At 45.2% G+C, this 12,103-nt stretch overlaps 2 protein-coding genes across 6 annotated transcripts in view; one reads left to right on the forward strand and one right to left on the reverse strand.

Annotated features, from left to right (window-relative positions):
- The window catches only part of LOC139054793 (uncharacterized), a 134,260-nt gene that overhangs the window by 42,154 nt on the left and 80,003 nt on the right, over positions 1-12,103 (forward strand). The window lies entirely within an intron of this gene.
- The window catches only part of LOC139054792 (uncharacterized), a 29,079-nt gene that overhangs the window by 2,692 nt on the left and 14,284 nt on the right, over positions 1-12,103 (reverse strand). The window contains exon 4 of the mRNA XM_070532410.1: positions 11,249-11,666. Within this exon, the coding sequence (XP_070388511.1) occupies positions 11,249-11,666 (418 nt within the window). The remainder of the gene's footprint in view (positions 1-11,248; positions 11,667-12,103) is intronic.

Below are 12,103 nucleotides of genomic sequence, written 5' to 3' on the forward strand. Positions count from 1 at the left end.
GCCGTGAATCGGAATAAGATTGTGGAAAGTGAGGAGTGCAACGGCCGCTTCACTTTACTCCACGCTTTTAAATCACACAGAGATTGACCAAGGAACCTCGCCGGGCGCTTTAGCTTGTGTAATCAGGTAGTTCGAAGGAACACTTTACCACTGCACTACGGTTATCGACGATTTGCTTCAACTTTACGAATAAACATTTAGTTTTTCTTGCAAATAATCTTCGCTTAGGAAAAGATTTCATCTGTACTGGCGTCATCCGAGGGGCTTTATTATTCATTTATTGTTGTATAGCATTCGAGGTAAAAACAATATAACGCACTGTATCTCTGAATTGCTACAAACACAGCAGAAAGCTGCCCGGTACTCAACTTTATTCAACAGCTTCAATTTTTCTTAATACGTTGGTCTCCATCCAGCGCTGAGGACTATGTTTACTGAGGCATGAGCGGCACCCTGCGCCTCTTCAAATAGCTAACTAATCATTACTTGAGTAAAAAAAAGAATGCTGTCGGCAGATGCGCTCCTTCCCTGTACTCACGAGGTTCTTGCACGGTTGTTACGTAATTTACACCGAAAGGTCCCGTGTTTCCGAAAACAAATGGAAGCTGAATAACATGGGTAGGTATTCACGGTCCGTGAAGGCACATGGTAAAAACCTGACAAAAAAATGACAGGGTCTCTTAATGTCTTTCTTAAGAGGTGAACGTCGGAAGCCTACTGTTCCCCCTCTTATCTATCGCCTCGTTAGTAAGCATTTGGGTCATTTGTAACCAGTTGTAGTCGCTACAATTCTTAGTTAGACATATTGGTCATTATCAGCTATTACTAGTCATTGCTAGTCATTTCAGTCATTATTATTCATTACTGCATAGTACTCAGAATTATTGCTCATTTGTAATGAATTGTGCCATTGCAAGCCGTCGTTAGACATGTTGGTCATATCATAGTCATCAGTAGTCATTAGAAGTCATTTCAGTCGTTATATGTAATTAGTGGTCATTACTAAGCATATATTTAGTCATTTCTAATCAATTGTAGCCATTACCATTCGTGGTTCGACATATTTGTCATTTCGCAATCATTAGTAGTCATATCACTCCTTATGAGTCGTTACTGGTCTTTACTAAGCATTTCAGTCAGTTCTAATCGGTTGTTGTTACAAGTTATCGTTCGACATATTGGTCATTTCGTAGTCATTACTAACTCGCCGTGGTTGCTCAGTGGCTATGGTCTTAGGCTGCTGAGCACGAGGGTGCGGGATCGAATCCCGGCCACGGCGGCCGCATTTCGATGGGGGCGGAATGCGGAAACACCCGTGTACTTATGGTATCTTCGACTGGTCGCCTGTATGCCCCGAAGCACAGTCGGGTAGATCGGTCGTTTCCCGAGCTCGCAACGAAGGCGTTGTGTATGAAATCTCCCTCTCCTGCGGGCGCTCGTACATAGGGCAAACGGGGCGCTGCGTTAACGAACGAATTAGGGAACATGAGAGAAATGTAGAACAAGACAAAGAAGGGCCAAACATTCCTAAGCACATTAAGTCCTGCCCATCACGCTCTTGTAAGCCATGTTTTGCAGGGGCGCGAATTCTGGCAAAAAGTAAAGATCAAAAAGCTCGGGAAGTGATTGAAGCTTTCTTTATCGAAAAGAAAGGAAGCATGTGCGTCAGCGACCCGTCAATATCTTTATATATGGCTGAAAAGAAATATTTAACTAGTGCGCTTCCATATCAATCTTGATGTGATTGTGTCCTTGCGCATAAGACGGGTATATAAGTGTGTGGTGTACCTCCGAATAAAAACAGTTGTAAGTGGCGCTTTGTCCCGTCCCCTTCCTTGTGTCGTGTGTGTTTTCGCGCCTAGTAGCCAAGTCAAAGGTAGGGGACAAGCGCGCAAGCCAAACGTGCGACTCGCTCTCGGAGGAGGAAGTTGCTGATGCGAAACCACGTGATTAGTGCCAACGTCCGATGTTCCGCCTGTCCAAAGCTCCCGGCGCTGCCCGAAAAACCGGCGGACGTGCCGGCGGGACGTACGTTCGTCGAGACGCCAGCATGCAGTGGCCTAGGTTGCGAAGGTTACGGTGGGCCGTCGCCAACAGCAGCGACGCGGCGCTGCGATGACGTTTCAATCTCGATGACTGCTCCGACGACAGGGCTCGGAGCGCCTCAGAGCGCTCCAAGATAGAGGAGAGCAATCGAGAAGAACCAGCCGAACGCAAGGCGCGCACCCTCTTTCAACCAGTCGAAGACAACGCCGCTAGAGTGCTCCAGAGTGCTCAGAAACGACCAGCCGAAGATAGCATTAGATTTAGGTGCACGTTAAAGAACCCCAGGTGGTCAAAATTTCCGGAGTCCTCCACTACGGCATGCCTCATAATCAGAAAGTGGTTTTGGCACGTAAAACCCCATAATTTATTTATCTAGTCATTGCAAGTCATTTCAGTCATTATTAGTCATTTCTGCTTACTAGTAAGCATTTGTATTCAGTTGTGGTCAGGTTAGATAACCGTTGGATCATTAGGGTTAAAGAATGGGCACTAAGAGAAAGGAAGCGCAATCGAGCACAACAGAATACTAGGTGCAACGATGAAATTACGAAATTCGCAGGTGCTAGTTGGAATCAGTTGGCGCACGATGGGGGTAATTGGAGATCGCAGGGAGATGCCTTCGTCCTACAGTGGACATAAAACAGGCTAATGATGATGACGATAATGGTCATTGCAAGCTATTGTTAGACATGTTGGTCATTTCGCAGTCGTTAGTAGTCATTGCAAGTCATTTTAGTAATTGCTGCTCATTAGTAGACATTTGTAGCCATTTCTAATGAATTCTGATCGTTACAAGCCGTTGTGAGACATAAGGGTAATTTCGGAGTCATTAGTAGTTATTACAAGTCATTATTCGGCATATCTAGTCAATAATAACGTCTTCCAATCTCTATTATAAAGTTATCAATCACTAACTGTCACTATCAATCATTTTTCATTCTTTAATCTCTCTTTAATCTGTCTTCATATGGCGTGATGACGTTTCGGTGGACACTCCGGCGGCCAGCTCTGTGGACAAAAACTTCACCATAGGCACAGAAGGGCTTTCGCCTTAAAATTACGAGAGAACTCGCCTTACTATGGCGGTCGATGCTAATGCGATTAGCATTGGGCTATGGGAGATTCGTTGCCCTCCAGCCCAGAGTGAGCCAGTTTCCATATCAACTCACCTGAAAGGGAAGTTGAGTAGATATGGACACCGGCTCACTGTGGACAGGAGGGCAACGAACTTGCCCACTAGTTCACCCTAGAGATGGAACACCGGGTAGAGGAAGGTGAGCCACAGTCCATAATTAGTTATAGCAACATTACAAGCCATTACACGATGGAGAAGCGCTGTTACCCCCATCCTCACGAATCACTTAGAGAACGGCAAGTGATCTACAGACAGATACAGGCAGGATCCTTTCCGCGCCCTTACCTTCAAAACAATACGCACCCGGAAAGGCACGAGAAGGAATGTAATCTCTGCAAGCCTCAGTTAGGCATGCTCTACACGTCATTAGAGTATGCGATTTCGCAAAGGCAATCCCCCCACCTCTTGCCTGCCCCACTACCCTACCCCATCCCTCATCCACCTTTACCGAGGGATGGGAGATCTTGCTAACGAGACCCGCCCTGGAAGACCAGCTCGTCCTGATCTCCAGAGGCAGGCGGCTAGGGAAGCATATGGGTCCCGTGAAGAGGGAACAACTTGCATCGACGGCGTCTGAGGAGATGTCGAGCTTTGCTCAATAAAGTTGTTTCTCTCTCTCTCTCTCTCGGGCTATGTAGCGACATACCACACTTCTGCAGTCCCGGTTATTAACCATCTTTAGCTTTTATTCTAAGACTTCCATTGCTTTCGCTATATGCAACATAAATCAGTATCGTACCATTTTGCTATAGGAATCGCTTGCCAAGGTCAAATACCAAATACCACCTCCACCAACTCTGCGGAACGTGCAACCGCGAACAACACAACTGTGACAGTCACTTCGAGGACACAGGGAATACAGACAGTGGAATGTGAAGCAAGCCACTGCACAAGTGAAACAGTCAACACAAGAACAGTTGGAACACAGACAGTGGAATGTGAAAAGAACCAGAAGGCACACACACCACCAAAAATGACATCAACCACCATGCAAACAGACACAATGGCAACAGACAACAGAAAACCCACCACCGAAGTCTACACACAGACCCCCACACGCCTGCCTGCACACACACAAACTCAAACAGAGACCGAGATCGAATTAAGCCAGGCATACGATAATAAACCGGCCGAACGGAAAAACACCCCACGCAAATCTGCCCGCAAGAAGACAAGTAAATGACAGACATCGCAAATCAATAATTCCTCAATGCCACGAAGCACCGAATTCCTACAGGCTAGAAAACTCACCAAAAAACATGTGAGCTACACCTCCCATCTGAAAACCTACACAAGCTGCACCGAGAAAAATATAATTCCTAAAGGCCTAACACTCATGGCTGTACCAGCTCTAGGAACACTCCCACCACACCATCGCGCAAACTGGCAAACAACATTACATAATGCCTCACTTTCACTTTTGAATATCCTCAAAGAACACTGCGAAGAGCAAATCGAAACTTTTAACCACAGACTTAGGAACATAACCCTGACACCAGATGAGAAGAGAGATTTAGAACATTACGGCGAAAAACAATCTAGAAAATTGGTTCAAAAACAAAGGAAAAAAGCAAATTTTAATCAAAAAACAACCTTCCAGCCAAACAGCCACCACACCCAGACAAGAGGGACCTCGAGCTTAGAAGGACCAGACAGTAAGGAAATTTCCACAGAACTAAACCGCTCCCATGTTATAGACATTTCTAAAACATTAAGTCAAAAAGAAATAGCCGTACTCAGCAAGAGCTTAAACTTTTGCCCCACGAACAACACAATAAATGAATTCGAGCTTCACAAGGACCTCTCAGAATTCTCCCGACGAATGCGTATCCGACACTTTTTTGCAGACACACCAGGCACCGGGACGACACCACTTAGAGCCCAATCCACTTGGACTCCCGAACCAGAACAAGCCATAGAACTTGACATATACCTTAAAACTATCACTAAAGAAATTATAAGCCAATCCAAGACATCTAAGCGACCTAAAAACATAACTGCGTCGGAGAGTCATATCATTTCAAATCTGAGCTGCCGGAATGACATTGTTATTAAGGAAGCAGATAAGGGTGGAAGTATAGTTATTTGGCCAATAGAAAAATACAAGCACGAGGCTTACAGACAACTAAACAACCCAGAACATTACCGCAAACTAGATAACGATCCGACATTGTCCTATACAGTGACAATTACCAACAGGCTGAAATCACTTTTGGCTGATGAATTGATAACACCATCAGAATACAAATTTCTTAAACCAAGCAACAAAACTGCCGGACGTTTTTACCTCCTTCCGAAAATTCATAAAATTCCATCCGCTGAACTATACACTGCTATTATCCCAGGCCGTCCGATAGTATCAAACAACAACACCCCGACAGAGAGCATCTCCACATTCCTTAACCACTACCTTGGTAACTTGCCGAAAACACTTCCGTCATTTGTACAAGATACGCCCCACCTGCTGAGAATTATAGAAGACATTAATACTAAAGGCACACTACCCCACAACACAATTCTCGCAACACTAGACGTCACGGCGCTGTACACCAACATTCCAATCCCTGATGGTTTATCTTCGATAAAACAAACGCTGTCTAAACACAGTGCACAACACTCTACTGAAGTTTACCTGTCTCTCCTTGAATTAGTTCTCACACATAACTACTTCGAATTTGAAGAGAGTTACTACCTACAGATACATGGTACAAGCATGGGTACGCCTTTTGCACCAACCTACGCGAACATATTTATGGGGATTCTAGAAACAGATTTCCTATCGCGCTGCACTACCAAGCCCCACACATACCTACGATACATAGACGACATACTCATAATCTGGGGACATGGCCAAGACAGTCTAGATAAATATGTATCCTTTCTAAATTATGTTCACCCAACAATAAAATTCACATCAGAATCCTCAACTGAGCGCATAAACTTTCTGGACACAACAATATACATTGACAATGGTGAACTAAAGACAACGCTGTATAGGAAACCTTTCGACAAACAACAGTACCTAGAATATACCAGCCACCATCCCAGACATTGCAAACAAGGCATCTTTAAAGGCCAAGCCACACGACTACGTCGCATTTGCGTTGAAAACCAAGACTACATAGATAGACTCGATCACCTTAAAGAAACGCTATCAAACAGGAACCACCCAAACAGTGACCTTCAAACAGCTTACATCGCTGCAACCAAACTTGATCGAGCCGAGGTCCTCAAGCCCCGCCCGAAGATCACAAGAACAACAACGCCTCTTCTTACTACTAAATTCTCAAACGCACTCCCAAACGTGAGTAACATCCTAAGTAAATACTACCCGATTCTCACCAGCAACCAGAAACTTAAGAAGATTTTTCCCGACCCTCCCAGAGTAGCCTACAGACGCAACACTTATTTTAAAGATGTTCTTGTGCACGCCAAACTACAGAAAAAAAAGAAGTTGGGAACCAATCCCTGTGGTCGCCCCAGGTGCTCTACATGCAAACACATTCAATCCACTACTACAGTAAAAAGTACAGCGTCGAATTACACACACAAGGTAACTTCGGCTTTCACCTGCACATCAAGCAATGTAGTCTACTGTCTAGAATGCGCCGCTTGTAGCAAACAATACATAGGTGAGACCGGACAACAAATCAATACAAGACTCAATGGTCACCGCGCGGACACAAAACAGAATTTACCCAAAGCAGTAGCCAGCCACTTTAATGAACATGGACATATGTTTGACAAAGCAAGGCTCTATATACTACAAACAAATTTCCGTTCCCCTCGCGAAAGGAAGTACACGGAATCATACCTCATACACAAGTTTAATTGCCTACACCCGACAGGAATTAATTTGGCACGCGGCAACTTAGAATCTTTAAAAGCTGTAACTTAAATCTGAAACTCTCATATCATCAACCAATACACAAAACACATTAGGCCACCAGCCAACTTTAATTCTTAACCTCACCTACTCTTTCATTTGGGAGGAAAAAAGGGGAGAGAGGGAGAGAAGGGAAAAGGGAAAAAATTTCCTGCCTACTACTCAATTTAATGTACTCTTTCAGGATTTTACGTCTATACCAAGTGTACGATCCCCTTCTTCCATGTACACTTGCCCGCGCCCGCTTCTGCACGCGTCACCCTCCTGTTTGCTATACCGATTTCGCCCCCCCCTTCCCCCTGCCCCCCTTTTTTAGTCCTTTTTTTTTGAAACCCCCTCGACAACACATTCCGAAGTCAATATGCCTTTTTCGGCGCCTCAACCCAGAGTATCGCCTTCTGGATGCCGCCGTAACGACACCTACGTTAAGCGCGTGGGGCATTGCCCCTTGAAAGACCATGCCGCTGCCTTTCAGTCACCCCACACATTGCACCGCAGACTCCTCGTCGCCACCTTAACTATTTCAAAATTACTCGACCTATTGCTTGACCGGCCGTTCTAATGCCTCAAAAACATGCCGCCAACGACTCCCCCTGAATACCTCCTAAACTTTCGCATCCCCAACACGCTCCCAAGCCCGCGTATTTCTTAAAGATTTCATTTTTCTCTTTCTTTTTCTTTCACCCCCCCCCTTTGTTGTGTCTTGGTACGGCCCTGGCTCCCCCCTGCTTTTTTTTCCTTTTTTTCCCTTTTTTCTGCTTCTATTTCTTTTCTTTCCTCCCCGCGTGCCCACTCTCACGCTCTTGTCCCTTCGTCTTGAGAATGAGGCTCACAGACGTCGGACGACAGCGCCTGTTCCCTCTTGTAATCTCTCTCTTTAAAACCAGCCGCCAGCGACAACACCCGCACGTGACGTCACTGCACTAACCCTTTAAACCTAACACGCCGAGGATGACGAGGCCGCCTTTGACGAAGATAGGTCCACCTATCGAAACGTTGGCCAGCCTGTCTGAGGTACTTCAACCCTGTTTAAAAACGTTTATACCACAGTGTGCCATTCCATCTGCCAGCCCCTTTCTTGTTTTTGGATTGCCAAGGTTTATGATGAACATGGTGAGATCACGACAAAGGAGTGATCACGATTGGATGATGCATAAGGCGTAGCGTTGCTGGATTGACACAGGTGCTATGACGAGGCCGGCATGACGACAATGACAGAATGATGCCTATGAAATGACGTTTGTACAACAGTAGAGACGTGACAAAGCCGTGAGGACAACGGGTTAGAGACAAATGCAGGACGAAAATGCAATGAAGATGACGGCATGAGGAAAATCAAAAGACGAAGTCGAAATGACAGCAATGGCACAACCACGATGCCATAATAATGGCGTTCTGAAAACTGTCGCACGATGCCGGTGGCCTGACGACGACACGATGACGACGGTCGCATGACATCGGCGGCATTGTAACGATGGAATGACGGTAACATGCATACCGCAGAATGGTGAAAAGAGATTTATATTGGTAGAATGACGTAGGTGGCACGACGATGACGGCACGAGGAGAGTCGAATGACCAAGTTAGTAGGACGTCGATGGAACGACAACAACGGCTTCACAACAACGGTATGATAACGAATGCATGAGGATGACCGTAACTGACGACTCAATGACGACACAATGACGAGGATGGTATGAGGACAATTGCATAACGGAGAGTTTATGATGACAATGGTCTAACGAAGACTGCATCACGTATCCTGTATGACGACGCTCACCTGACGACGACGGCATGGCGAGAGCCCGATGAAAATAAGTGGCGTGACGATGACGTAACCACGACAGCATTCCGATGGCTGTGTGAGAACGAATGTATGACGACTGTATGACGACGATAACATAACACGACGGCATGACGAGAGTTGAATGAAAAATTGGAATGATGACGATGTAACGACCCCGTTGGCATCACGAGCACGCGGGCGTAGTTAGTGACCTAAGGTATTAGACAAGTTTGGCGACTGTGTCGGTGTACAAAGCGCGGCGACAATTACATGACAAGAATCAAATGACGAAGCTAGAATGACGACGATGGAATGATTAAGATGGCATTACGACCATGAGCAAAAACCTAGTGACCTAAGCTGGTAGAAAATTTGGGCAACCGTGCCGGCGTAAGAGGCTGGGTGGGTGGATGGGTGGATGGGTGGGTGGGTGGGTAGGTAGGTAGGTAGGTAGGTAGGTAGGCAGGCAGGCAGGCAGGCAGGCAGGTAATTAGATAGATAGATAGATAGATAGATAGATAGATAGATAGATAGATAGATAGATAGATAGATAGATAGATAGATAGATAGATAGATAGATAGATAGATAGATAGATAGATAGATAGATAGATAGATAGATAGATAGATAGATAGATAGATAGATAGATATTGCCTGAAGTAGGCAAATAGTGCTATTCGCATAAAATGCAGATGTGCGTTATCTTCCGGAATCACAAGCGAATTTCCTGCGAAGCTTATTTCTTCAAGAAATGCGATGACAGTTTTAGTTTCCACTGAATTAACCCCACATTTTGAAACGCTTGTTGTATATCAGCGCTCCATTTAAAACCTTTCAGCATTTAGCACACTCGGACTCTGGCTAAAGAAATTTCGCAATTGCAGTAATTCCTCCAAATAAATTTAACTTTCCGAGAATAGGCTTCCCTAATATTACCCACATTTTCACCAGATGGGATCTTGGTGGAGTATACAGTTACGCCACGGGAGCACGTTACATTCCTTGTTCCGAAAACGGTTATTATGCTACGTATAGCCTGCACATCAAATTTGCTACCTACTAAGGAGTGTAATTTGTCTCTACACTTGGAATCTTCTTTGCATATTACCTATTTTCTGCCTCACATTTTAATAAAATATTTAAACAATGCTAATCTTGTAGGTCATCTAGATCAGCGTCAAAGTCTACCAAGATTCTCGCAGAACGGTCAAAGAAGTGAAAAAAAAAGAAATGAAGAGTTAAGTAATTATTTGCAACGCTTCCGCTCTTCTCAGAAAAGTAACTTTCGTCAAAATTGCATCGAACGCATCCCACAGTTTCAGAAAAAAAAATTTGGTGTAAAATAATCAAGTACATATAGCTAAACTTCAGAACGACTGGCATAGCACCTTTCTAACTATAGATTTTGACTCTGGAAACCTAATTTTTGCTTTCAGCACTTGCTTATACTCAAAAGAACTAAGCCCATAACGTCTTTAATGACATACACAGGCCTGCTGCACACAACCTCTCGTGTTATAATTGTGGGGTTCTGTTTCAGTTGTCTATAGACTTTGAGTTGCTCCCTCGTCGCTTATTGAGTTGTTTTAACAAAGAGGTCGCTAGTGCCCGTGCCATTTACACGACACAGTCGTCAGACATCGCGTACAGCAATATGGCCGTGCACATTTCTTTCTTTTCGTAACGCCGTTTCTCTGGTTGTTAGAACGCACATCCATGCGCGCTCAAGCGCATAATTGGGTAATGCCGCACTATATGGGCAAGTAAGTCACACCGAATCTGTTTGCTAAGAAGGTAGAAAAACTGGCGTCGTATCGACAGCAGCTTCATAAAGAACTCATGAAACTGCGACTGGTGAGTTTGGCGCAGATGGTGAGAGAATATTCCCCAGAGAATAGCGACACAGCCCAGGGGCAATAGGGGGGAGGGGGTCGAGCACGCTTCAGCCCAGTCAACCCTTTTACGACAGGCACGTCGCCTATGGGCGAAGGCGCATATTCTTCGAGAGCCCGCCCCCGAAAAGCACAGGATGGTACGTGCCTTCAGGCACACCAAGGGCTTACTCAAGGTAACAGTATTAGAATGCTAAGCACAGGAAACAGCTTAAAGGAGAATAATGGCACCTTCGCTTCCCTCATCCCCCATTCCCTCCTGGCTTCGAGCCTGCTGCAGAATGCCGTCTTTCTACAGTTATCAAATATTATGGGCAATTGTTACACCTTGCTTATAGTGAGGCAATTGAGAACCACTGAATCTTTATCGAAATAAGTTCATTTCTAGTGAGAAAATTGAGTGAATGTGTGCCGCGAAAATTTGTGTCCTCATTCCTATATAACGGGTTAGGATTTCACTTCAATGAGTTTATCGCAACGTAAATGGTGTGAAATGATACTCACTCTTTCACCTTGAGTACCACGTCAACTGCCGTGATTCGCACGTCCATTCTGAGCCGCAGAGGTGGATACACCATGGTGGCGTATAATTTAACCCTGATGTAATTGATTGCGATTGCTACACGTGCGCTCATGCCGCAGCGCTCGGTCACGGCGTAGTTGTCGCCTCCTCGATCAAGGTTTCCGAGTCCATCTATGGCCACGTTGGATATTTGGAAGAGCCGGCCATCCCAGGTGACGTCGTCCACGTCAGTGAACACAGCTGGGTCGAGCTTTGAAGCAAGTATCATTCGCTTGATGGAGTGGTCGAAAATGCCCCACTTTCTAGGCTCCTGCCAAGGGCCCAGAGGGGAGTTAAAAGCATGATCAGATATAATCCACACTGGAGTGAGGACAGGGTCGCCTCGTGGTTTTTTAACGTCTGAAAGGAAGAAAAAAATGACTGTTCAGCCTGTTTACCACTCAAAGAATACGCAAGAAGTGTTGAAACTATGTCTTCAAATATATATTTTACGCCAGTTTCATAGTCTACGATCTTAAAGCACGTGCACGTTTAATTGTGCCCTCGTTTTGCAGAATAAACTATAAAATATGCAGTAAGTGAAAACATTTCCCTATATAATACATTGTCCGCGCTTATAAGATCATATAATATAACATATTACGCACCCTAATGGCCCTGAACGCCTTCTAGTGGCGCCTGCCCTTGTGCGGTCAGCTGTGCAAAATCAACTTCACGATGAGCCCGCCACTGCTACCATGTTACCCGCACTTAGGATCGCGTCAAGCGCCGGTTCTTCTGACCTGGGCTCTACCTCTTTGCTCAATGATATGCCGCTCGCTGCGAACAATTCCAAC

This window comes from Dermacentor albipictus, chromosome 1 (genome assembly GCF_038994185.2).
Source record: "Dermacentor albipictus isolate Rhodes 1998 colony chromosome 1, USDA_Dalb.pri_finalv2, whole genome shotgun sequence".
In the NCBI taxonomy this organism is placed as follows: domain Eukaryota; kingdom Metazoa; phylum Arthropoda; class Arachnida; order Ixodida; family Ixodidae; genus Dermacentor; species Dermacentor albipictus.